At 45.6% G+C, this 24,995-nt stretch overlaps 2 protein-coding genes and 1 long non-coding RNA gene across 6 annotated transcripts; 1 reads left to right on the top strand and 2 right to left on the bottom strand.

Annotated features, from left to right (window-relative positions):
* Positions 1-67: 67 nt before the first annotated feature.
* Positions 68-13,226, bottom strand: wdr45 (WD repeat domain 45). Its single transcript, XM_035392318.1, has 11 exons — positions 13,057-13,226; positions 12,675-12,795; positions 12,130-12,204; positions 11,682-11,786; positions 10,615-10,720; positions 9,774-9,868; positions 8,899-8,978; positions 4,948-5,156; positions 2,226-2,327; positions 597-742; positions 68-398 (listed from the first exon to the last, which is right to left on the bottom strand). Exons 2-11 carry the CDS (start codon positions 12,721-12,723, stop codon positions 289-291), a joined length of 1,077 nt encoding a protein of 358 aa, XP_035248209.1. The 5' UTR covers positions 12,724-12,795; positions 13,057-13,226; the 3' UTR covers positions 68-288.
* On the bottom strand, positions 2,415-4,941 carry LOC118213406. Its single transcript, XR_004762418.1, has 2 exons — positions 3,114-4,941; positions 2,415-3,079 (listed from the first exon to the last, which is right to left on the bottom strand). It is a non-coding gene; the product is annotated as an uncharacterized LOC118213406 (long non-coding RNA).
* A 7-nt stretch (positions 13,227-13,233) lies between the features above and the next one.
* On the top strand, positions 13,234-24,111 carry trim69 (tripartite motif containing 69). 4 transcript variants are annotated; one of them, XM_035392316.1, is made up of 7 exons: positions 13,234-13,384; positions 15,949-16,769; positions 17,392-17,487; positions 19,202-19,435; positions 20,697-20,719; positions 22,158-22,273; positions 23,054-24,111. In XM_035392316.1, exons 2-7 carry the CDS (start codon positions 16,317-16,319, stop codon positions 23,596-23,598), a joined length of 1,467 nt encoding a protein of 488 aa, XP_035248207.1. In that variant the 5' UTR covers positions 13,234-13,384; positions 15,949-16,316; the 3' UTR covers positions 23,599-24,111. The 4 variants fall into 4 exon arrangements, with proteins under 4 accessions (XP_035248207.1, XP_035248205.1, XP_035248206.1 ...); XM_035392314.1 differs by having other exon boundaries at positions 15,926-16,769; XM_035392315.1 differs by having other exon boundaries at positions 13,238-13,367; positions 15,926-16,769.
* The last annotated feature ends 884 nt before the right edge of the window (positions 24,112-24,995 follow it).

The following is a 24,995-nucleotide window of genomic DNA, read 5'->3' as shown; positions in this document are numbered from 1 at the left end:
AATCTTTGAAAACAAAAAATATTTTATTTTTTGCTTTGATTACGACACAGGATTCTGACACAGCAAGTGCTTAAAAAACATTTTATTCTTTACACAATACACTTATTGTCTAAGTACACCTGCAAACAGAATCTGTTTGCAATTTCACAGCAAACAATCCTCTCTTGAATCAAATCTCTCGGTTTATCATCCACTCCAAGTCTCTCAGTTATTCACACATTTCAGCCTCTCACTCTACACCCCTCCATCTTCTCTGTCTCTACCCTCCCTTCCTCTCCCTCTCCACCCTCAGAAGTCATCATCGTCACAGATATCTAGATACACATCGAAGGCCTCTCGATTGCAGTTTCCGTCAGGTGTGAACACGTACTTGTGGAATGTCCCATCCACACAAATAGCTGAGGACAAGAGCAAAGAAGAAAACAGAAGAGATATGAGGAGACTGTTGATCAAGACAAAAATGATTCCTTCACCTCTGTTTATTAAAGAGCTATAATTAACCCATGCACATCTGGCCTTTTTACACAGGCTGCAGTTTCACATGATGTGACTTTCAGGACACAGCTGAGACAATGGGGTGAGAGGTGCTCTGATACCTATGACAGAGTTGACGTTCTTGGAGGTGTTTTTCCCAAAGGCACAAATGCAGGCACACTCTGCTGGCACTGTGAAACTCGCCAAGGACCACTGGCTGTCCACGTATTGGCCAATCACCGGCCCCACCTTCCCCACACGAGCCAGTCTGAGAGAGAAGCAGTGAGAGATGGGGGAATTAAGTGGGCGAGAGAGTCGTTTACTCAACTAACTCAACTGGTCACATCTTAACACAGGGAAAATAATTTGGGCACAGTTGAGTTACAAGCCGATGTATCTGAGAGAAGAGGAAGGAGAGGTGGGGGGCAAAGAGGGAGAAGAGAGAGAACATATACAGGGAGGGCCAACCCCTCTTTCGCACAGCCAGCGATTCGGTCCACCAGTTGCCGGAAATCCATTCATTCTCCATGAAGCTGAGTGTCGGCCAGCGACCCAAGCAACTGGGCAACTGAGTGACAAAAGTGCTAGAGAAAAGGTGCCCACGGTTTATCTTTTTGTGGGCATTGCTCGTCAACAGCCAATCAGTTTCAGGCTTCTTACTTCTCCAACCAATATGATACCATTTTGTGAATAAGTGTTCCGCCCAGCTTTGCTCATTGCAATGTAGGAGCTGCAAAAACGTAAAGGATAGGCAGCAGACTATATGGCAAATATGTGACTTGTTCTACCAAAATCAGTCACAATGACACCAAAACACATTTGAGTTTCATACACCACTAGAGAGCTGGTTAAAGCAAACAATCTATACATCTCTCTCACTAGCTAGATAACATTAGTTATTGACAGAGAGATTGCTTGTGAGATATAGAGAGAGCGCTGGCTAGCTAGCTAGAGAGATATTGAGATCGCTAAGTAGCTAGCTGGCAACCGAGAGAGAGAGAAAGAGAGAGAGAGAGAGAGAGAGAGAGAGAGAGAGAGAGATCGCTACTTAGCTAGCAGCGGCAAATAATAATTATCAGTGTCATGATATACTTATAGAAACTAAAGGATAGGCTATATGGCGAATGTAGATATTTGTTACACTGTGTAATGCACTTATTTCTCTTCAAAAATGTGTAGCAGCACGAGACCACTAAGAGGACACAACGGGAAGCTCTTGCTCCTTCCTCAGCCTGGTACCCTCGAGCAACCCACCAACCAAATCGCACGATGCGTGACTGCGGGATAAGGAGAACAGACAGACAGACGGACGGATGGAGGGCTGAGGAGAACAGACAGACAGACACACAGAGGGCTGAGGAAAACAGACAGACATACGGACAGACAAAAAGCTGAGGTGAACAGACAGACAGACAGAGGGCTGAGGAGAACAGACAGAGACAGATGGAGGGCTGAGGAGAACAGACAGACAGACAGACGGAGGGCTGAGGAGAACAGACAGAGAGACAGACGGAGGGCTGGGGAGAACAGACAGACAGACAGACAGACGGAGGGCTGGGGAGAACAGACAGACAGACAGACAGACAGACAGAGGGCTGGGGAGAACAGACAGACAGACAGACAGATGGAGGGCTGAGGAGAACAGACAGACGGAGGGCTGAGGAGAACAGACAGACAGACAGACAGACAGACAGAGGGCTGAGGAGAACAGACAGACAGACAGACAGACAGACAGACGGCTGACAGCGTACGCGGAACGGCGGTTCAGTTTGGTGTCTTTCAGAGCGAAGATGTGCACAGTTCCCTTGTCACTGGAGGCACACAGGAAGGACGAGTCATGACTGAAGTTGATGCTGAGAAAGAGAGAGAGATGTGTTGTGAGTGTGCAGTCCAGCAGTTCTACAGCATACTAGGTACCTGTGACAGAGCTGGCATTCTTCACATTACATTATGTTTACATTATAAGCAGATGCTCTTACCCAGTGCAGTTTACAGAAGTGGAGCACACTCATTTTAGCATCAGGAATATAAAAGTGTGGTATGACTAAGGCGCAGAAGGCCTGTTTATAATCAGTGCGTGTAATGGTAAATGGACTGCATTTATATAGCGCTTTTATCCAAAGCGCTTTACAATTGATGCCTCTCATTCACCCATTCACACACACACCAACAGTGAAAGGCTGCCATGCAAGGTACCAATCAGCTCGTTGGGAGCAATTAGGGGTTAGGTGTCTTGCCCAGGGACACTTCAACACGCCCGGGGTCGGGGGATCGAACCGGCAACCCTCCAACTGCCAGACAACCGCTCTCACCTCCTGAGCTATATCGCCCCTTTATGCTAATGTCGCCCTATAATGCTAATCTAAAGAGTCTGCTGTTAGATCTCTTTCTCACAGTCAGCTGCAGAAATGGACAGCAGGTGAAATAAGATAAGATAAGATAAAACTTTATTGTCCGTTTTCACAAAAATTTGTCTTGCATCACAAGCTCCAGGAATCTTCATAAATATAGCGATACATAAAACATAAAACCATGATATACGCATAAAATGTGTGTTCCTCCCCTCTGTTTGCCCTGCTCTGAGCCAATCCATCAGCATCATCATCTACACCATGTGCTCTGAGCCAATCCACCATCACCTACACCATGTGCTCTCAACCAATCCACCAGCATCATCATCTACACTATGTGCTCTGAGCCAATCCATCAGCATCATCATCTACACCATGTGCTCTCAGCCAATCCACCAGCATCATCACCTACACCATGTTCTCTCAACCAATCCACCAGCATCATCATCTACACCATGTGCTCTCAACCAATCCACCAGCATCATCACCTACACCATGTGCTCTCAACCAATCCACCAGCATCATCACCTACACCATGTACTCTAAGCCAATCCACCAGCATCAGCATCTACACCATGTGCTCTACGCTCAGTCCTCCCTTCAGCAGTACTCTGTGTGAACGACCCATTGCCCATCTGCCCCAGTCTCACCAGTACAGCATGTGTGTGACCCATTCCCCATCTGTCCCAGTCTCACCAGTACAGCATGTGTGTGACCCATTCCCCATCTGTCCCAGTCTCACCAGTCCAGTGCATGGGTGACTCATTCCCCATCTCCCCCAGTCTCACCAGTACAGCGTGTGTGTGACCCATTCCCCATCTGTCCCAGTCTCACCAGTACAGCGTGTGGGTGACCCATTCCCCATCTGTGCCAGTCTCACCAGTACAGCGTGTGGGTGACCCATTCCCCATCTGTGCCCGTCTCACCAGTACAGCGTGTGTGTGACCCATTCCCCATCTGTCCCAGTCTCTCCAGTACAGCGTGTGTGTGACCCATTCCCCATCTGTGCCAGTCTCACCAGTACAGCGTGTGGGTGACCCATTCCCCATCTGTGCCAGTCTCACCAGTACAGTGTATGGGTGACCCATTCCCCATCTGTGCCAGTCTCACCAGTACAGCGTATGGGTGACCCATTCCCCATCTGTGCCAGTCTCACCAGTGCAGTGTGTGGGTGACCCATTCCCCATCTGTGCCAGTCTCACCAGTACAGCGTATGGGTGACCCATTCCCCATCTGTCCCAGTCTCACCAGTGCAGTGTATGGGTGACCCATTCCCCATCTGCCCCAGTCTCACCAGTACAGCGTGTGTGTGACCCATTCCCCATCTGTCCCAGTCTCTCCAGTACAGCGTGTGGGTGACCCATTCCCCATCTGTCCCAGTCTCACCAGTACAGCGTGTGTGTGACCCATTCCCCATCTGTCCCAGTCTCACCAGTACAGCGTGTGTGTGACCCATTCCCCATCTGTGCCAGTCTCACCAGTACAGCGTGTGGGTGACCCATTCCCCATCTGTGCCAGTCTCACCAGTACAGTGTATGGGTGACCCATTCCCCATCTGTGCCAGTCTCACCAGTACAGCGTATGGGTGACCCATTCCCCATCTGTGCCAGTCTCACCAGTGCAGTGTGTGGGTGACCCATTCCCCATCTGTGCCAGTCTCACCAGTACAGCGTATGGGTGACCCATTCCCCATCTGTCCCAGTCTCACCAGTGCAGTGTATGGGTGACCCATTCCCCATCTGCCCCAGTCTCACCAGTACAGCGTGTGTGTGACCCATTCCCCATCTGTCCCAGTCTCACCAGTACAGCGTGTGGGTGACCCATTCCCCATCTGTCCCAGTCTCACCAGTACAGCGTGTGTGTGACCCATTCCCCATCTGTCCCAGTCTCACCAGTACAGCGTGTGTGTGACCCATTCCCCATCTGTGCCAGTCTCACCAGTACAGCGTGTGTGTGACCCATTCCCCATCTGTGCCAGTCTCACCAGTACAGCGTGTGTCTGACCCATTCCCCATCTGTGCCAGTCTCACCAGTACAGCGTGTGTGTGACCCATTCCCCATCTGTGCCAGTCTCACCAGTACAGCGTGTGGGTGACCCATTCCCCATCTGTGCCAGTCTCACCAGTACAGCGTGGCGGGATCTGTGCCCCTCCGTAGCTCCACCAGTTTGTCACGGGTGGTGGTGTCGAACAAGCGGATCAGTGTGCCCTTACGGGAGGCGGATGCCACCACACTGCCGGGCTGGTTCAGTGCCAGGCAGGCGATCTCGCTCTGGTGGGCGTTGATGGTGAACGGAGCAGAGGATGTGCCTGGTTTAGTGTTGGACAGATCCTGCAGGGAGGGCGAGACAGGCACAGAGACTCAACAACTGCCCTATACCAACATCTGCCTGTTACACAAGCAGGGCCATTGTTCGTCCAATTCCCTGCTGTACGATCTCTGAGGGCATCAAATGCCTTATTTCTGTGTAAACCCCAAATGCTTCTATATCTGCGTACTCCAAAATCCCAGCACTATCCTCCGCTTCCCTTCTGGATCTCCAGACCCCTCACCTCTGATTAGGAGAATTGAAGCTGTAGATGACAGTGAGGGTGTTGCCAACCTCTTTCCATACCGCTGAAGCACAACGGGAGATGCTTTTTCATCGTAAACTATGGATAAGGTGTTGCCACCCTGCTGTCTGATAGCCTCTGACCATGCCAACTTGGCTCCCAGATAATGGATCTGCCTCCCTATGTCCTGCGTTGAACACTACAGAGAGAGAAAGCATGCATCCGCAGTATTTCAACGCCATTCACACCAATGAATGGAGAAAGTACAGTCATATTCGGCCTAACTTTTTTTTTTTGATAGGGGTTTCAAAAAGAGCAGAAGAAGCGGAGGACAGGATAACGATTGCAGGTGGCAACTGATACGGCTGAGTCGTGGCTACAGGCACTGGAAAAGCAAATGCTAAATATGGCCGATTACATGGATGATGTAAAGAACTGAGGTAGGAGAAAGAATGTTTGACTCACTGGGCTCACAGAGAATGTGGATGGCAATAGCCTAACCAAGTTCCTCCAAAATGTGGCTACCTAAATTCCTGGCCACTGAAACCAAAGCAGGTCACATTTAAAATTGAAGGAGCTCACTGTGTGCTAGCCGCAAAACCAAGTCCAAATCGGGGTCCTCATATCGTCCTGATATCATTTCACAATTACGTGGACAAGCAGAAAGCATTGGACATGTGATGCTGTCGGGCGAATGGACAGTATCTAACACAAGGTGGCTCAAAGTTGCAGATTTTTCAAGACTTCTCCACAAATGTTCTTTGGTCAAGGTCAAGGTATGTTCATGAGAAATCGGTGCCCAGCATTTACTACTTTATCCAGCCGTGCGGAGTCACCCACAATGAAACATCCAAGATGTTTGGCTCCCCTGACAAAGCGATGCCGTTGGTGGACTTCTTGGGCCAACATGGCATGGGCAACCTCGTTTCGCTACAGCAGTGTACAGGTTATGCTGGCTATAATTGTTACAAGTATTGGATTGCTGATGGGCCAGTGGTGAGTACTGTTATACAGTCAGGTCCACAAATATTTGGACACTGACAAAGTTATTGTTATTCTAGCTGTCTACCACAGCATATTGGAGTTGAAATTAAATAATGAATATGAGCTCAAAGTGCAGACCTTCAGCTTTAATTTGAAAGTATTTACATCCAAATCGGGTGAACGGTGTAGGAATTACAGCACTTTTTATATGTGGTCACCCCCCCTTTTTAAGGGACCAAAGGTAATTGGACAATTGGCTGCTCAGCTGTTCCATGGCCAGGCGTGTGTTATTCCCTCATTATTTCATTTACAAGTAAGCAGATAAAAGTTCTAGAATTGATTTCAAGTGTGGCATTTGCATGTGGAATATGTTGCTGTTAACTCTCAATATGAAGTTCAAAGAGCTGTCACTGTGGGTGAAGCAAGCCATCATTAGGCTGAAAAAATAAAAAACCCCATCAGAGAGATAGCCAAAACATTAGGTGAGGCAAAATCAACTATTTGGTACATTCTTAAAAAGAAAGAACGCACTGGTGAGCTCAGGAACACCAAAAGGCCCGGAAGACCATGGAAAACAACTGTGGTGGATGACAGAAGAACACTTTCCCTGGTGAAGAAAAATCCCTTCACAACAATTTGCCAGATCAAGAACACCCTCCAGGAGGTAGGCATATCTGTATCAAAGTCAACAACAAGACTTCACCAGAGTAAATACAGAGGGTTTACCACAAGATGTAAACCATTAGTAAGTCTCAAAAACAGGAAGACCAGATTAGAGTTTGCCAAAAAAACATCTAAAAAAGCCTCTACAGTTCTGGAACAACTATGTATAAAAATGGTTGTAATTCCTACATTGTTCATACAATATTTTTTGACAAAACCCTTAAATTAAAGCTGAAAGTCTACACTTAAATCACATCTTGATTGTTTCATTTCAAATCCATTGTGGTGGCGTACAACGCCAAAATTGTGTCACTGTCCAAATACTTATGGACCTGACTGTATGTGAGCAACCTAGATGTTTGAAGGTTTGTAGGATCTTCCAAGAATAACCAATGTTGGTAATAGAAGCGAATGGCTAATTATAGTGGTGCAGTTTTAGGACTAGTGGTGCAGTTTTAGGACTAGTTGCGAACAAGGTTGTGGAAAAGATGAAAAGGGGATTTTTTTTTTTTGGGAAACCTCCCGTGAAAGCACTAATTGTGCTGTGGTTTTCTGCAATATAGTTACTGTGTTTTTTTTAGTGCAACATTGTGAATTTGTTCTCCATGAGGGGAGAGAGAGGGGATAGAAAATCAATTATGTTAAGTACACTACATGGCCAAAAGTATGTGAACACCTGAACATCACACCCATATGTACTTGTTGAACATCTCATTCCAAAAACCATAGGCATTAATATGGAGCTGGATCCCCCTTTGCTGCTGTTAACAGCCTCCACTCTTCTGGAAAGGCTTTCCACTAGATTTTGGAACATGGCTGCGGAGATTAGCTTCCATTCAGCCATAAGAGCATTACTGAGGTCTGGCACTGATGTTGGGCATAAGGCCTGGCTCGCAGTAGGCATTCCAATTCATCCCAAAGGTGTTGGATGGGGTTGAGGTCAGGGCTCTGTGCAAACCATTTCTTTAAGGACTTGGAAGCACACAATTCTCTAGAATGTCAGGTATGCTGTAGCATTTAGGTATACCTTCACTGGAACTAAGACCCCAGACTATTATTCCTCCTCCACCAAACTGCACAGTTGGCCTATGCATTCGGGCAGGTAGAGATCTCCTGCCATTTGCTCAGCACAGTGCCCATGGGCTGCGTACAATAACAGGTACTCAGTACGGTGCCCATATACTGACTACAATAAACAGGTACTTAGTATGGCGCCTACTGTGTACAATAAACAGGTACTCAGTACAGTGCCCATGTACTGAGTAAAATAAACAGGTACTCAGTACAGTGCCCATATACTGAGTAAAATAAACAGGTACTCAGTACAGTGCCCATGTACTGAGTAAAATAAACAGGTACTCAGTACAGTGCTTGTGTGCTGAGTACAATAAACAGGTACTCAGTACGGTGCCCGTGTGGTGAGTAAAATAAACAGGTACTCAGTACAGTGCCCATATACTGAGTAAAATAAACAGGTACTCAGTATGGTCCCAATATACGGAGTAAAATAAACAGGTACTCAGTATGGTCCCAATATACGGAGTAAAATAAACAGGTACTCAGTATGGTCCCAATATACGGAGTAAAATAAACAGGTACTCAGTATGGTCCCAATATACGGAGTAAAATAAACAGGTACTCAGTATGGTCCCAATATACGGAGTAAAATAAACAGGTACTCAGTATGGTCCCAATATACGGAGTAAAATAAACAGGTACTCAGTATGGTCCCAATATACGGAGTAAAATAAACAGGTACTCAGTATGGTCCCAATATACGGAGTAAAATAAACAGGTACTCAGTACAGTGTTTGGTGCCTCAGTGCAGTGCACAGGTATTGAGTACACTGCCCGCATAATCACCACGTACTCACCACAAGCTGCAGGCTGCCACACTTGTGTCCAGGGAAGACCAACAGCAGCTTCTCCAGACTGGGGCAGAGATCACACAGGCCTGTGAGAGAGAGAGAGAGAGAGAGGGAGGGAGGGGGACAGAGAGAGAGAGAGAGAGAGAGAGAGAGAAGGGACAGTGAGAAAGAGAGAGAGAGACAGAGAGAGTGAGAGAGAGATGGAGAGCAAGAGTATCCTTTATTTAACCATCATTTATTTCCACTCTCAATCGAGTGTTACAGTGATCACGTTGTTTTGTAGGCTAACTCTGGAGTTACTTCCGCCATGGGTTCACTCTGAAAATTTCCCATTCATTTTTCTCATAGGCAATTCGTTTTCGGTCGAAAATAAGGTCTGTGGTTAACATATGTCAAAGAGAGTTTCACGTTTTGCTCTACGAGATAACTTACACCCATTAATAACTCAACGGTGAATTTAGAAGCCGCTATGTGCTTTAAAAAAGTATGTTGCTAACAAGTTGCGTTTCAACTACAATGGTTGTCATGTGAGGGCGGGCTAATTCCATTCCCTCACCCTATTCCATCTGAAAAGAACATGGAGCACCCTTAACACACTCTGAAATGCATTCCAGCTCTCCATTGCTTTGTAATGCCACAACTCCACCATCACTCTGTCACTGGTTATACTTAAACTTTCCTCCACTACTTCTCGTGTGCTATGCTTTGGCTATATTCACACCGTGCTTTGTGCTGATAAAGCACATATAGAGAGGGAGGGGACAGACACCATTATTGTCATCTCACATGTGTAACCCTCCTGCTGCAGTACTACACACTACCATGTCATGCTAATGATGCTATCTGAGAAACTGAAAGAGTGCAGCATATGTTCCAGGTACCTTTGGGGTTGTCGCGGGTATCAAACTCAAATAGTTTGACAGGGTTGTCGGGGAAACTATACACGTAGATCCTGTTCTTCAGAACGATGATTATCCTTTGGGGTAGATGGCATGGTAACAGAAAGGAAAAGACAGCAGGGTGAGGCACCGTGAGAGTGTGACTTGGGGAAGACAGTTCAGCAGACAACCAGTGTTACTGAACACCCTCTCCAGATGCAGTCCTTTTAAGCCACCCCTGACCAGGGGTCATGTAAATCCATGACAGTCGTGTGTGATTGTGCACTTGTGTGTGTGCCCGTGCAGGTGTGCGTCTATAGCAGTCTGATACAGGTTGACGGTTAACACACATCTTTTTACTACACCTACTGTGTCAGACCTCTCTCTCCTAAAAATAAGATAGCTTAACTAGGTGAAAAATGTACTACTGCTTTTATGATTGTTCTCCACAATTGGCTTAAATTTATCTGTGATTCAACTGATTTTTCTGGGTCTAGGTTCAGCTCTGTTCTTCTAGCCTTGATAAAACTACATGGAAGTCACTATGAGTAAGATAACTTAATACAATCACATATAGGGAAAGATACCGTGATAGGATTACCTAAATTAAATTACAAATACCTAAATGCAAATATAAAATTCAATCTTCACAATGAATGTTATACATCACCCTACTGAATCCTATTCATATTTTAAAGTCTGCACTCATATTGACAATGTACAATGTGCTAAAGTCAGTTTTTGTGTGGTGTTCAACCTCCTTATTGTGAGTCTGCTGAATAAATGTACGGTAAGTTATGTGTGCGTGTGTGTGCACGTGCGTGCGCATGTGTGATTTACACACTTATCATGTCTCATGCGGACGGCCAACACAGGCTTTGTGAAGGTGAACTCCAGGACCAGCTTCTCCTTGGAGTCCCGCGACTCCCGTGCATCATCCCAGATCAGCACTGCAGATACAGAGAGGATGGGACAGAGAGCCAATCAGAGGGATCAACAACCAATCAGAGTCACAGAGGGATCAACAGCCAATCATAGTCACAGAGGGACCAACAGCCAATCTGAGTCACAGAGGGATCATCAGCCAATCAGAGTCACAGAGGGACCAGCAGCCACTGAGTTACAGAGGGATCACCAGCCAATCAGAGTCACAGAGGGACCAGCAGCCAATCTGAGTTACAGAGGGATCACCAGCCAATCAGAGTCACAGAGGGATCAACAGCCAATCAGAGTCACAGAGGGATCAACAGCCAATCAGAGTCACAGAGGGATCAACAGCCAATCAGTCACAGAGGGATCAACAGCCAATCAGAGTCACAGAGGGACCAACAGACAATCTGAGTCACAGAGGGATCACCAGCCAATCAAGAGTCCCAGAGTCATCATAAAGGGGGTTAGGGGTTATTAGAGTTACAGTAGGGGTTCATACATGGGGTTAGGGGCAATCAGAGTTACAGTAGGGGTTCATACAGGGGGTTAGGGGTTATTAGAGTTACAGTAGGGGTTCATACAGGGGGTTAGGGGTTATCAGAGTTACAGTAGGGGTTCATACAGGGGGTTAGGGGTTATCAGAGTTACAGTAGGGGTTCATACACGGGGTTAGGGGTTATTAGAGTTACAGTAGGGGTTCATAGGGGTTCATACAGGGGGTTAGGGGTTATCAGAGTTACCGCAGGGGCTCATACAGGGGGTTAGGGGTTATCAGAGTTACAGTAGGGGTTCATACAAGGGATTAGGGGACACATGCTTGTCACTAGACACAGAAAGTAGCAGAGGACGTTCAAGGTCATATTGAGAAGCAAACAACACAATATATTAACTGAAAGCAAAACATTTATACAGTATTATTTACACTCTTATAGAGAGAGCAAAAATAACTGATAATAAATATTTAAAGGACAAAACACCCACCTGAGATTTCTGAGAATTTGGGGTTCACACCCCCACCCACAATGGCCAGGAGATTGGAGCGGTGCAACATGGAGCAGTGAGCTACACTGCCTACCTGCTCATGATCTGAAACACACACACACACACACATGCACACACACACATACACCATGCACACACACACATACACACCATACACACACACACACACACATACACCATACACACACACACATATACACCATACGCACACACATACACTCACACACACACACCATACCCACGCACACATACACACCATACATGCACACACACACACACGCATACACAAAAATACACAAAAATACACATACCAAGACAAGCATATAGGCATATAGTCAGTAGGATGAACCTTGAGCTTCACTGAAAGTACAGCACACACATTCAGTAAGTAGTACAGTGACAGGGACCCGGCATGTGTCTACTTTACCCAGATGTCCTTTCTCCATCAAGGGCTCCACATTATAAATCCTAACCCCGGTCTCCATGGAACAGCAGAAACAACCTGGAGAAACACACACGTGCACACACACACGCATGCACACACGCAGACACACACACGCACACATACACACGCACACACACACACGCATGTACGCGCACACACATGCAAACACACACACGCACACATACACACACACGCATGTACGCGCACACACACACACACCATGTCATACAGTATGTAAAAATCCTCCCTCCTGAATTTCAGGATAATCAAAAACATCACAAACAATTTTTTTCCATTTTTACATGGAATGACCTTGATAGCATTTGTTAAGACAATCAAGTGGACACAGTGCTTGGATTTCACACGTTTGTTTAGCTACAGTTCATGACTTGTCCCCTCATTTGGACATTATGACTGCTCACTAACTCTTAACCAATATCTACCTACTTGTCCCGTGTAGCTCTATGAAGACCAATGATGTCATCTTAAATGCAGATAGGGATGAAGCTACACCTGCAGCTACTTACTCTGGTCCTGGTTGAACTGTAGGCTGTTGACTCCCCTTTGCTGGGCCATGTCTGTCTTTCAGTTGGCTAAGACCGCTGGCTAACAAGCTACAGTATGGTCAATTTCATGTAGTCTCAGGTCCTAGCAAAGGCAGCCAAAACAAACAACGACATTTAATTGTAAGGGACATACCGACAGCATGAAAATACAGAACGCTTTATGTACGCGTTGTCAAAACATCATATGTATCAACCAGCCTAATATCCATCATGTCAGAAATGGTCGCAGAAATGAAAACAATCACAAACCACCAAGCTAGGTTCTTGAATGTAGCTTAGCAGGCATATACCATCCGTAGTATCAACAAAACCAACTATTATAAACACAAACGGCGCTTCTTACCATGAACAAAGAAGACACGTTGGAATTGGGGGGAAAAGAAAGGTTTATATTAAGACAGAGGGTTGTTTACCAAGCTCTGTATCGAAAGAACATAATACGGAGAGCGCTGTTGTTATTGTGATTGCTGGTGGAAATGGCGTCACTTGCGAGACTGACGTTTATCCGGTTTGAGAAGGCACAGCATGGATTGTGCAAAACGCAAGCGTTACGTCCAGTGGATTTCAACAGAAAATGGAGAAGACTACCGAGAGTCTGACTCCATGTTTACTTTGCGTTTGCAAGCCCGAGCGGTTGGCCGAAAATTTACAGCAGTACGGAAATACATTCAGTATGTTTTTACTTGTGATAAATTTCCAGACTGGACATTTTAAAACTCTGAATGGAAATCAAGTTTTTTGATTTGTCGTAGTATGATTTTGATATAATCGTCAGTAGAATATAGAAGATTTATAATAAAAATATCGGTTGTTTTTATTTCTACAATTGACGCGCGTTGTTGAGGAAGTTTAAACAAGACAGGGGAGAGTTCGGTGTTTTCCGTTGACGTGAATGCGTAGCGTTGAGTAAATGTGCAGGTGGATACAGACCGTTCTCAGTTCTGGGAAAAACGTCCCCCTCCCCCTCCCCCTCCCCCTGTTTAATTTTAGGAGGCTGAAGGGTGCGGTCAGACTGCATTGTTCTACCGCGATTGCTCTTTGATTGCAGTGTCATGGGAATATTGCTGGCCTTGAGCTCCTTGTAATTATCAAGGTTGCTGCCCCCTCAAGCATGCAACTGCTCTTCCTGTCGTGTTGCTGTGTGTAAACGAGCATATTGCTGGATTGCATCTGAACGTGGGAAAGGCATTTTGTTTGTAGTTGGAGTTGAAGGCAATAGATCTGTAAATAGGAGAATTTTCATAGTCATGGTTGTAGTGGTGATAATAGTGACGTGCGCGTTTACGCATGTGTTAGTCCTTCCAAGACAATCTATAAGATTAATAAATTCATTTTGATGCTGCACTTATGAAGTTAAGACGTACAGTACCTAGTATTGGGATGGCAGGTATGCCATCCGCCAAGTTACGGCTTGGCGAGGCATGCCCCAGATACAGCACTGAGAGTTTGCCACTTTTCAGGGTTTCCTGCAGAAATAACCACAATGACCACAGACTCTCAGACCTTAAGAACATTAACTTCTGTACCTTCTGACAAACGACAACTTCATGTGTCCACATAATACATAAGTTTTTTTTCTCCTTTCCTTCTTTTCCCTATTAATTGCATCACAAATGCTCCAGTACCACAACCAGCAATTCTCCTCGTTAGACATTTAGCTACATCTAGCAATAATAACATCTGAGTGCCACAACCAGCAATTCTCGTTAGACATTTAGCTACATCTAGCAATAATAACATCTGAGCTTGAAACTAGCCAATTGCAGGATACTCCGATACAGTCGACAGATGCTATTTCAGCCTAAAACTTTGTGGTCTCCATCTTTGCTTTGTGTGGAAGCTAGCTTGCTAATTCAGAATAGCCAAAACATAAAAACTATTGCTTTTACAGCTGTATAATCTTTGTGGGAAATTCAGTTATATTTCTGAGGTGCATTCTCTATAATTTCACATGTTAACCCCACATAATATTGTTTCATTTCATGACTGGGGATTGTTTAGATTTTGACGATGCCCATGCTAAAACAATAACTTTTCAAAGTTATCACTTTACACAGTTTCGCTTTTGGCATTTTAACAAAGTTTAACGTTAGCTTGCTTGCTAAAAGTACAGACCGAGTGTAACATTAGTGATGAAGATGGCACTGAAATAAACCACAAAAATTTGCGTTGCAATTCAGTGTTGTAGGTAGGCCTACTGGTCATATGGGAACTGCTGCCAGCCTACCTGCCCAATTGAGTCCATGTTTTAAAAAAATATTTATGTCATCAAATTGTTTATTCTTATTCATATAGGAAAAGTGTGAGATGCATGCAATCAATAGCAAAAATAAAGAGCTATATTATATATAGCCAACACTTATTTTAAATATGGCTAGAGCTCCGTTTCGAAAGGATTGTAGCTTGCTGGTTAACTTGCCAGTCACTTATAGCTTTTCATTTAAAACATTTCTTAATTATATGTTGATTGTGGTATTAAAATTAATTGAGAGAATGAAAAGTGTGATGTTTGGTTTTGCTTTCAACTGGCAAAGTCCTCAGAACCAGTCAGCTCATCAGTCATTTGCGTAACGTTACATAGCTAGGAAGTGGCTTGATTAGCATTGCAAGAAGTTACCAAAAGTTTGCTATTTTTTACAGCTGTTTTTTCCAGAGATATATCAATCTAGCTGGCCAGTTGCAACCATAATTATCAATCACTTGGTCGCCATTTTCAATGACGGTCAGCAGGGAAAGCGCGCGCGCGCATGTGTGTGTGATTATACAGTTGAGCCCAAAATTATTCATACCATGCCATTTCATCTGGCTGGAAATGACATACGAAAGTGACAGATATTAACGAAAAATATTACCTATTTTTAAGTTTTTTGTTTTTTTAATACATTAAACAGTTTTCAAACTACAGCGTACATTGTCATGTATTAGTAGGCTTGAATATTTGGCATCGCTTTTGATCTTATTGTTTGTCATAGACTATACAAATTAAGTGGGAAAAGCACAGTCAACAATACAGTTACAGTATTAGTTTTTTTATTAGATTTTGATTACCCAGCCTGAATTATTGTCCCAGTCCAGCCCTGTTTGGCTCCCTTATTCATTACCTCATATTAGATAAGAGCATGGAAAGCCCCTTACAGTCTCTTGTAATGGGACTATCTGCAGACAGCACCCTTCTTTCCATAAACAAACATTTGTTGGATTGAATATCCTAGGCCGTCCCCTGCTTCCTTGCCAGAGGCTGACATCACGGAGGGGCAATGGAGGTCCACGGCAGCACTGCGCTTCCCCTGGGCCTGGAGAGGGAGAGCCAGGAACCGCCCCCACACCAACCCCCTTCCTTTCCCACAGTCAACAGGAAGACCCAGGACCCAGACAGGGAGAAGGGGCAGAGACCGAGACGGAGAAGGAGACGGCCGGGGGAACAAAAAAGGGAGCTAGACAAGAAGAAAAAAGCAGGCAAGGAGAGGAAAACCACAGGAAGGAGGGAATGAGAAAAGAAAGTGTCTAAAGAGAGAAAGAGGAGAGGAAAACAGTGGAGCAGAGCAGCTTCTCTTTAGTTTTAGTTTTAGTGTGGAGGAGGGGGAGCAATCGGACGGCGTGACAATGGCTGCCTGTTCTTCGAGGAGATCTACCCAGCGCCTGAGCCGGGACCTGACCTGTTCCATCTGCCTGGACCTCTTCAAACAGCCCGTCTCCCTCCCGTGTGACCACACCTTCTGCCAGGCCTGCATCACCAGCTACTGGACCGGCCCAGCCTGCCAGGCTGGCTCGGCCTCCTGCCCCCAGTGCCGCACCGCGTTCCCCGGACAGAGCTTCCGGCCCAACCGGATAGTGGCCAATATCGTGGAGAGCTACTGCCAGGCCCTGGAGGAGAGCGGGCAGCCGTGCCGGGCAGCCCCCCAGGCCCCGCCGCCCCCCCTCTGTCTGCGCCATCGCGAGGAGCTCAAGCTCTACTGCGAGGAGGACCAGGAGCTGGTCTGCCTGGTGTGCGGGATTTCCCAGGAGCACCGGAGCCACACGCTGGTCAGCATCGAGGATGCACAGCACCGATTCAGGGTGAGACATGGGCCGGGGCGGGGGGGAAGGGAGGGGAGGGGCAGAAATATCCTTTTGTGTAATGCTTGTCTTGCGATCTGTTTCAAAATGCTTTGGTTGAAACAGTAATTTTTTCATAAAAATAAAACAGTCTGAATTAAATTGAATGAATGGTTAATTTGTATGAATGTATGTTTGCATGTGCACAAAAGACAAAGAAGAGATGAGAAGTGGAGAAAAGGAGGGGGAGTGGAGGAGAAATATAGAGAGATAGAGAGAAAGAAACTGAATGAAACTGAGGACCCCATAGGACAGGGAGAGTGTCCTGAACCAACCCTTTTGCTGGCTGGCCTTGGTCACCCCCCTGTGAAAGAGTGAAGGGTGATCATGGCTAGGCTACAGTGCAGCATAGTTCTTAGGGAACTTCACTCCATGGCCGTAGGTCTCATTCCCAGGTGGGGTGCTGCCATTGTGCCCCTGAGTAAGGTACGGAAGCTGAACTGCTTCCGGAAATGTCCTGCTGTATAAATGCATTGTATGTGAAGAATGGCAGCCATGTAAGTCGCTCTGGATAAGAGATTCTGTGAAATGTGAAACTGAAATTAGTGAAGAGTTAGCTGTGACTGAGGGCTCCCTTTGACAGGCGTCACTGAACAGCTCCATGACGGCGCTACAGGCGGAGCTGAAGGCTGCTCTGCAGTGTGAGAGTGAGGCAGAGCAGGAGGTGACGAAGCTGAAGGTGAGACCCGCCCTGTTCCGGCCATCTGAAGCCCTCTGTCCACAGTCTTCCCCTCCTCTATGCAGCAGCCTCTCCCTTTTATTCTCTCCAGACCACATGCTCCCTGTGTTGGCTTTGCTTCTGTTAGCTTTGCTTTGTTTCCATCTCAAGTATACAGTGCAGTCTATAAGTATGTTGACACATTGACACTATTTTTATTGTTTTGGCTTCGTACTTAAGCACATTGTTGCCTAAACATTGGGTGTGTCAAAATGAACTGTTTGGTACATCCTTAAGAAGCAAAAATGCACAAGTGAGCTCAGCAATAGGAAACAACCTGGTAGACCACAGAAGGCCACCATTGTGGATGGCTGAAGAATACTTTCAATTGTGAAGAAAAACCCCTTTTCAACAGTTAAACAGATCATGAACACTCTCCAGGATGTTGGCATAGATGTGTCAAAGGCTAAAATAAAGAGAGGACTACACCAGCAAAACTTCAAAGGGTTCACTGCAAGATGCAATTTACTGGTAAGCCTCAAGAACAGAATGGCCTGGTTAGAGTAGCTGAACTTTTTTAAAACGTTAAAAAAAACTGTAGAGTCCTGGAAAAGAACTCTTATAGACAGATGAGATGAGTATCAACTTGTGAAGGAAAGAGAAAAGTGTGGAGAAAGAAAGGAAATGCTCATGATCCGAAACACACCGTCACATCTGTGAAACATGGTAGTGTTATAGCTTGGGCATGTATGGCTGCCGCTGGAATTGGCTCACTTGTCTTTACTGATGATGTGACTGTTGACAGCAAGATGAATTCTGAAGTGTGCAGAAAACATCTGCTCAGATCCACCCAAATACCTCAAATCTCATTGGATGGCGCTTCACCTAGCTGCAGGACAATGACCCAAACCACACTGCTAAAGCAGCCAAGGCCCAAAAAGTGGAATGTTCCTGACTGGCCAATTCATTCACCCAACCCAAATCGAATTGAACATGCGTTTCACTGGCTGAAGAAAAGACTGAAGGCAAAAATCCCCTGGAACAAACAGGAAGCAAAGATGGCTGCAGGACAGGCCTGTCAGACCATCTCCACGGAGGACATCCAGTGTCTGGTGATGTCGAATGGACACAGACTTCAGGCAGTCATCAAATGCAAAGGATTTGCAACCAAGTACCAAATATGATAGCTTTCTTTCAGATTATGTTAATTTGATTTTGTTAATTTGTATGCAAAATGGGGTGGCAAAGTGTAAAAAGGGCTGTAATGTAAAATTTGCTGGTGTACAGACCCAAAACAACAAAAATCGTGTCGCTGTCCAAATACTTATGCACTGCATTGTAGATGGAATAGAATAGAGTGATATAATTTTATAGTCCGTTAAACATACAATGGAAATTGTGCTTCATACCTTAGGGTTACGGTATAAAAAGTCATATGCATATCAATAAGAAGAAAATACTACACTGTGCACAAAAATGATGTTATAGCTGGCATCAATCTTTAATCAATATGGCCTGGCCTTAATTGCAATTCAAATAGCCAAGGAGAGAGATTCAGCTGTACACGCATGCTCCTGCTTCCTCTGTCACTCTCTGCTGTCTGTACAAACAAAAGTATGAAAACAAACCACAACATGCACCAGGGAAACCTGCTGCGAGGAATTCACCTGTCACTCTAACCTTCATGAACCCCGCCTCCTGAAATTCTCCCCAATGGCTGTGCCCCCATGGCCAGGAGCACACAGCGGACCTGAAGCACCGCATTGAGGCGCAGTTCTCCGACCTGCACCAGTTCCTGTACCAGGAGGAGAAGCTGCTGCAAGTGAAGCTGAAGACGGAGGAGCGGCGGGAGCTGATCCGGCTGGACGAGTACAAGGCCGTGCTGTCCGTGGAGATCTCCCGTCTGCAGCGAGCCATGGGCGACATCGAGGACAAACTGCGCGAGCGGGACGCCATCCTGCTGCTCCGGGTGAGCTCTGCCGAGGAGAGAGCTTTCCGTCTGAACGTTGGGCCTTAATAGCGCAGTAAAAGTGTGGGAGACCAAAGGGTTTTGGGTTTGAAGATCAGTCTTAACTGAACCAGCAGTGGGGCTAGACTAGAAGGTTCCTCGTTCAGTCCTGCAATGGGCTCTCATGAGTTTTTGTTTTATACCTGCAGTCTCATATCTCTTAACAGCAAAATATGTGTCACTGAGCATTGCATTTAGAGTGTTGTGACCAAAGCATTCTTTGTTTGATTCCTGGGGCAGGCTCTCAGTGAAATAACAGTGCCATTTGCTTGTTCAGTCATGGACACTGTGTGAAACATGAAGGTTGTCGGTTTAATTCCTGGACTTTTACTTGTGTGTGACTTGACCTGGGCTTTTTGCAGGGATGTGGAATGTGGAGGAGGGTCTATTTAATTAGATCCTAAGGCTGTGGAATTTCACACTGGATGAGCTGATTACAGTGGCAGGAAGCCACAGTCATTTTAGTGGAATGTTTGGTTAGACTAAAGGTTCTGGGGTCAAACCCATGGCTTTCACAATGAAGGACCAAACATGAACCAGACCGTTTGGGTCATAGACTTCAGCCTGAGAATCAGTATGTTAGGTCTCTTGGATGTAGCTGTAATGACACGCATGTCAATAAACACTTATCTGTACAGTACACAGTAGGATTTCCCATTTTAAACATGCATATGCTGCAGTTAATGTGTTTAATGGGAACTACATTGTGTTCTGTTGTGGGTGTTGGATAAAGGTTTTAATAGTTAATCATTTTATTGAGATGGGGGCTTCAGCCAAAAGGGGGTCGTTCAGAAAGGTTTCATTCAGGGAGTAGGGAGCTTCTTGATATGCTGGAATTGGAGATGGGCTTGGCCAAATCTCACTGTAGCACTGCCGCTCAAACGTGAACACACACAAGTTTTGAAGCAAGACACACGTATTTAGGCCAGATGCTTAAAATGTGAAAACTGCATGTGTGTGTTCATACTTCAGTAACACTGAGTCAGGGCTGAGAAACACACACACACACACACAGGGCTGAAACACACACACACACACACACGCAGGGCTGAAACACACACACACACACACACACACACACAGGGACTTTCCCCTAATTGAAGACAGGGCTCCGGAGAGAGGAAGTGAGTAATTTCAGACTCTGAGGTAATGCTGGAACAGTTTTCTATAGCCTCAGCTTCCATCATGATCAGCCCTCTGACTGTTTTCTCCCCCTGAACAGAACATCAAGGCCCTGCTGCAGAGGTGAGTGTGGGGCTCGGGCTGGGGAATGATTAAAAACACATGCAGTCTATACGCGCATGCACAGCACACGCATATGCACACACACACTCATACAAATATGTGTGTGAGTGTCTGCATGCATGTGTGTATAAATGTGTGTATCTGTGTGTGTGTATAAGTGTGTGTGTGTATAATTATGTATTTATATGTGTGCATGTGTGTATGAATGTGTATCTGTGTGTGTGCGTGTGTGTGCATGCATGTATAAATGTGCTTCTGTGTGTGTGAGCGTGTATAAATGCGTATGTGTGTGTGTTTCTATAAATGCGTATCTGTGTGTGTGCGTGTGTGTGTATATAAATGCGTATCTGTGTGTGCATGTGTGTGTATAAGTGTGTGTGTGTGTGTGTGTGTGTGTGTAAATATAAATGCTTATCTGTCTGCGTGTGTGTGTATAAATGCGTATCTGTGTGCGTGTGTGTGTATAAATGCGTATCTGTGTGTGCATGTGTGTGTATAAGTGTGTATCTGTGTGTGTGTGCGTGTGTGTGTATGAATGCGTATCTGTGTGCGTGTGTGTATAAATGCGTATCTGTGTGTGCATGTGTGTGTATAAGTGTGTATCTGTGTGTGTGCGTGTGTGTGTACAAATGCGTATCTGTGTGTGTGTATAAATGCGTATCTGCGTGTGTGTGTGTGTATAAGTGCGTATCTGTGTGTGCATGCGTGTATAAATGCATGTGTGTGTGCGTGTGTGTGTATAAGTGCGTATCTGTGTGTGGGCGTGTGTATATAAATGCGTATCTGCGTGTGTGTATAAGTGTGTGTGTGTGTGTGCGTGTGTGTGTATAAGTGCATATCTGTGTGTGGGTGTGTGTGTGTATAAGTGCGTATCTGTGTGTGGGCGTGTGTGTACATAAGTGCGTATGTGTGTGTCTGCGTGTGTGTGTATAAGTGCGTATCTGTGGGCGTGCGTGTGTATAAGTGCGTATCTGTGTGTGTGCGTGTGTGTATAAATGCGTATCTGTGTGTGCATGTGTGTGTATAAGTGTGTATCTGTGTGTGTGTGCGTGTGTGTGTATGAATGCGTATCTGTGTGCGTGTGTGTATAAATGCGTATCTGTGTGTGTATAAGTGCGTATCTGTGTGTGGGCGTGTGTGTGTATTAGTGCGTATCTGTGTGTGGGCGTGTGTGTGTATAAGTGCGTATCTGTGGGCGAGCGTGTGTATAAGTGCGTATCTGTGTGTGGGCGTGTGTGTGTATAAGTGTGTATCTGTGTGTGGGCGTGTGTGTGTATAAGTGCGTATCTGTGTGGGCGTGTGTGTGTATAAGTGCGTATCTGTGTGTGGGCGTGTGTGTGTATAAGTGCGTATCTGTGTGTGGGCGTGTGTGTGTATAAGTGCGTATCTGTGTGGGCGTGCGTGTGGTCACATGATTGGTCTTGGTCGTCCTCATTAGGCAGCCGCTGAAGTTTGAGCGGCCAGCCCACACCGTCCCCAGCCTGTGTGAAGGCCGGTTCGCTGGGCCTCTGCAGTACAGAGTGTGGAAGTCCCTGAAAGGGATCATCTACCCAGGTACCCACCACTGTTCTGTGCTCCGATTGGCTCTGACAGATGTCAGCCTGTGTCCCAAATCCTTCACTAGTTCCATTTACAGTCTGTAAATGGGCTCTGCGCTCTGATTGGCTCTGAGCCCATTCTGTGCTCTGATTGGCTCTGAGCCCATTCTGCATTCTGATTGGCTCTGAGCCCATTCTGCGCTCTGATTGGCTCTGAGCCCATACTGTATTGCGATTGGCTCTGAGCCTATTCTGTACTCTGATTGGCTCTGAGCCCATACTGCGCTCTGATTGGCTCTGAGCCCATACTGTACTGTGATTGGCTCTGAGCCCATACGGTACTGTGATTGGCTCTGAGCCAATTCTGAACTCTGATTGGCTCTGAGCCCATTCTGCACTCTGATTGGCTCTGAGCCCATACTGTACTGTGATTGGCTCTGAGCCCATTCTGTACTCTGATTGGCTCTGAGCCCATTCTGTACTCTGATTGGCTCTGAGCCCATACTGCACTTTGATTGGCTCTGAGCCAATTCTGTATTGTGATTGGCTCTGAGCCCATACTGTACTGTGATTGGCTCTGAGCCAATTCTGCACTCTGATTGGCTCTGAGCCCATTCTGCGCTCTGATTGGCTCTGAGCCCATACTGTACTGTGATTGGATCTGAGCCCATTCTGTACTCTGATTGGCTCTGAGCCCATACTGCACTCTGATTGGCTCTGAGCCAGTTCTGTACTGTGATTGGTTCTGAGCCTATTCTGTACCCTGATTAACTGTGTGCTCCATTCTTCTTCCAAGCTCCAGCCGCCATCACCTTCAACGCCAGCACATCCAACCCCTGGCTGAGCCTCTCCCCTTCCCTTACCTGTGTCAGGTACCAGACCTTCCATAACCCGGTGCAGGACAACCCCCAGAGGTTCAACGCTGCCCTCTCCCTGCTGGGCAGCCAGGGCTTCACCTATGGCCAGCACTACTGGGAGATTGAGGTGTACAGCAGCACCGTTTGGACTCTGGGCGTGGCCCGCGAGTCCGTGGCCAGGAAGGGGGTGATCAAGGCCCTGCCGGCCAATGGGTTCTGGACTCTGTCCCTTTCGTACGGGGTCCAGTACATGGCGGGCACCTCCCCCCCCACTGTGCTGCCCCTGGAGGAGCGCCTGAGCCGGGTCGGGGTCTATCTAGACTACAAGAGGGGGCTGGTGTCCTTCTACAATGCAGAGAACATGGCACACCTCTACACCTACCAGGAGAACTTCACAGAGACCCTCTACCCCTACTTCAACCTGGGCTTTCTGGACAAGGTACATGAGAATGAACCCCTCAAGGTGTTCCTTCCCAAAATCTGACCGGGATCTCAGCCACAGGCACACAGAGTACACCCCACATCTGTCTCTAGGCTGGACCAGGACAGACTTATATACTTGTGGGGAGGACAGACTGACACAGTACCCTGTAGAGAGATGCACAGGAATTCTAGTCCCGCCCCCAGCAAGACTGAGCCAACCGTACCATGGTTCAGAACACATCAGGATCTGTTCATGTTTCATCTCATCTATTTTTTTTGTGAACATATCGCAATAATTTTCAAATAGCACATAACAATGATTGTAATAAGAAATAATCCATGCTTGTGGTAAATATATAGCAGTTGTGGTTGTGGTGTTATAGCAGTTAAAGGTGATAGCATGAAGAAATATTTTGTACTTACCTCATTTGAAATATCTACATTTATCACTAAACCATGAGGTTGTTTTAATATATACTGATTTAAAATATATACCTTAAATATGCCACTTTAAAGCTTAGCTACACCGACATGTACTAAAAATATTCAATAAATACCAAAGGCCATGAACGTTTCTGATGCATGTTGTGTGCTGCTGGGACACATCCTCCAGCTTTTATTTATGGAATTTGTTAGTCACCATGGTTTCAGTGCCAAAAGACAGCCTGAAAATAATGACCACTGCACATGCAGCACTAAGCCCATGACACTGTGACAATCAGTAAAGATGGAAGTGCAGATATAAGTTATAAAGGGGAGGAAAAGGAATTACCTGCGCTTCTCCCAATTTGGAATAACCAGCTGCAGGCCCATCATATCACTGCCTACATTCTCCATTAATATGGGAAGTGCAGCACCTGTGTTAGACCACATTCAAGCACATTCTTTTCATTTTAAACTATTGTCTTTTAAAATTTAGATGAAGGCAAAATCAAATCAAGAATATGTACAGAATATCCTGTTCTTGTTATAATGTTATACGTTATATGTTATAATGTTATGATGTTATACGTTATATGTTATAATGTTATAATGTTACATGTTATATGTAAAAATGTTATAATGCTATAATGATATACATTATATTTTTTAATGTTATAATGTTATACATTATGATTAAATGGCCTTGACTGGCTGTTTTGTGGAGCACACTGCATGACCAGCAGTTAAAGTAACCAGATCTCCCTGGCTGATGGAAAACTATTGTAAGATATTGTGCACACATTTAATATTTTGTGAAAAATACATTATATGCATTTTTATTTAGTGTAAACTACCACATTTGTATGAAGGTTTGTATGAATACATAGGTTTTCAGAAGTAATTGTGCAATCTGACTGAATAACGCAATGACTTTTGTAACTGATTTCAAGCGGAAGTGATTAAAATTTATATATATATATATATATATATATATATATATATGTATACTCTTTCCAGTTGGTATAAAATATAACC

This window comes from Anguilla anguilla, chromosome 14 (assembly GCF_013347855.1).
Source record: "Anguilla anguilla isolate fAngAng1 chromosome 14, fAngAng1.pri, whole genome shotgun sequence".
NCBI classification, from domain to species: Eukaryota; Metazoa; Chordata; class Actinopteri; order Anguilliformes; family Anguillidae; genus Anguilla; species Anguilla anguilla.
Note: the sequence above shows the minus strand (reverse complement) of the source record. Positions and strands in the feature narration are given on the sequence as shown.

What these genes read in the sequence shown, in the direction of transcription:
- wdr45 (XM_035392318.1), bottom strand. Translation starts at nt 12,723, where the DNA reads ATGGCCCAGCAAAGGGGAGTCAACAGCCTACAGTTCAACCAGGACCAG. An exon ending in GATGGAGAAAGGACATCTGG is followed by an intron (nt 11,787 to 12,129) that starts GTAAAGTAGACA and finishes TGTGTGTTTCAG; the next exon opens with ATCATGAGCAGGTAGGCAGT. An exon ending in GTGGCAGCCTGCAGCTTGTG is followed by an intron (nt 5,157 to 8,898) that starts GTGAGTACGTGG and finishes CCCTCCCTGCAG; the next exon opens with GATCTGTCCAACACTAAACC.
- trim69 (XM_035392316.1), top strand. Translation starts at nt 16,317, where the DNA reads ATGGCTGCCTGTTCTTCGAGGAGATCTACCCAGCGCCTGAGCCGGGAC. An exon ending in ATCAAGGCCCTGCTGCAGAG is followed by an intron (nt 20,720 to 22,157) that starts GTGAGTGTGGGG and finishes CGTCCTCATTAG; the next exon opens with GCAGCCGCTGAAGTTTGAGC. An exon ending in GAAAGGGATCATCTACCCAG is followed by an intron (nt 22,274 to 23,053) that starts GTACCCACCACT and finishes TCTTCTTCCAAG; the next exon opens with CTCCAGCCGCCATCACCTTC.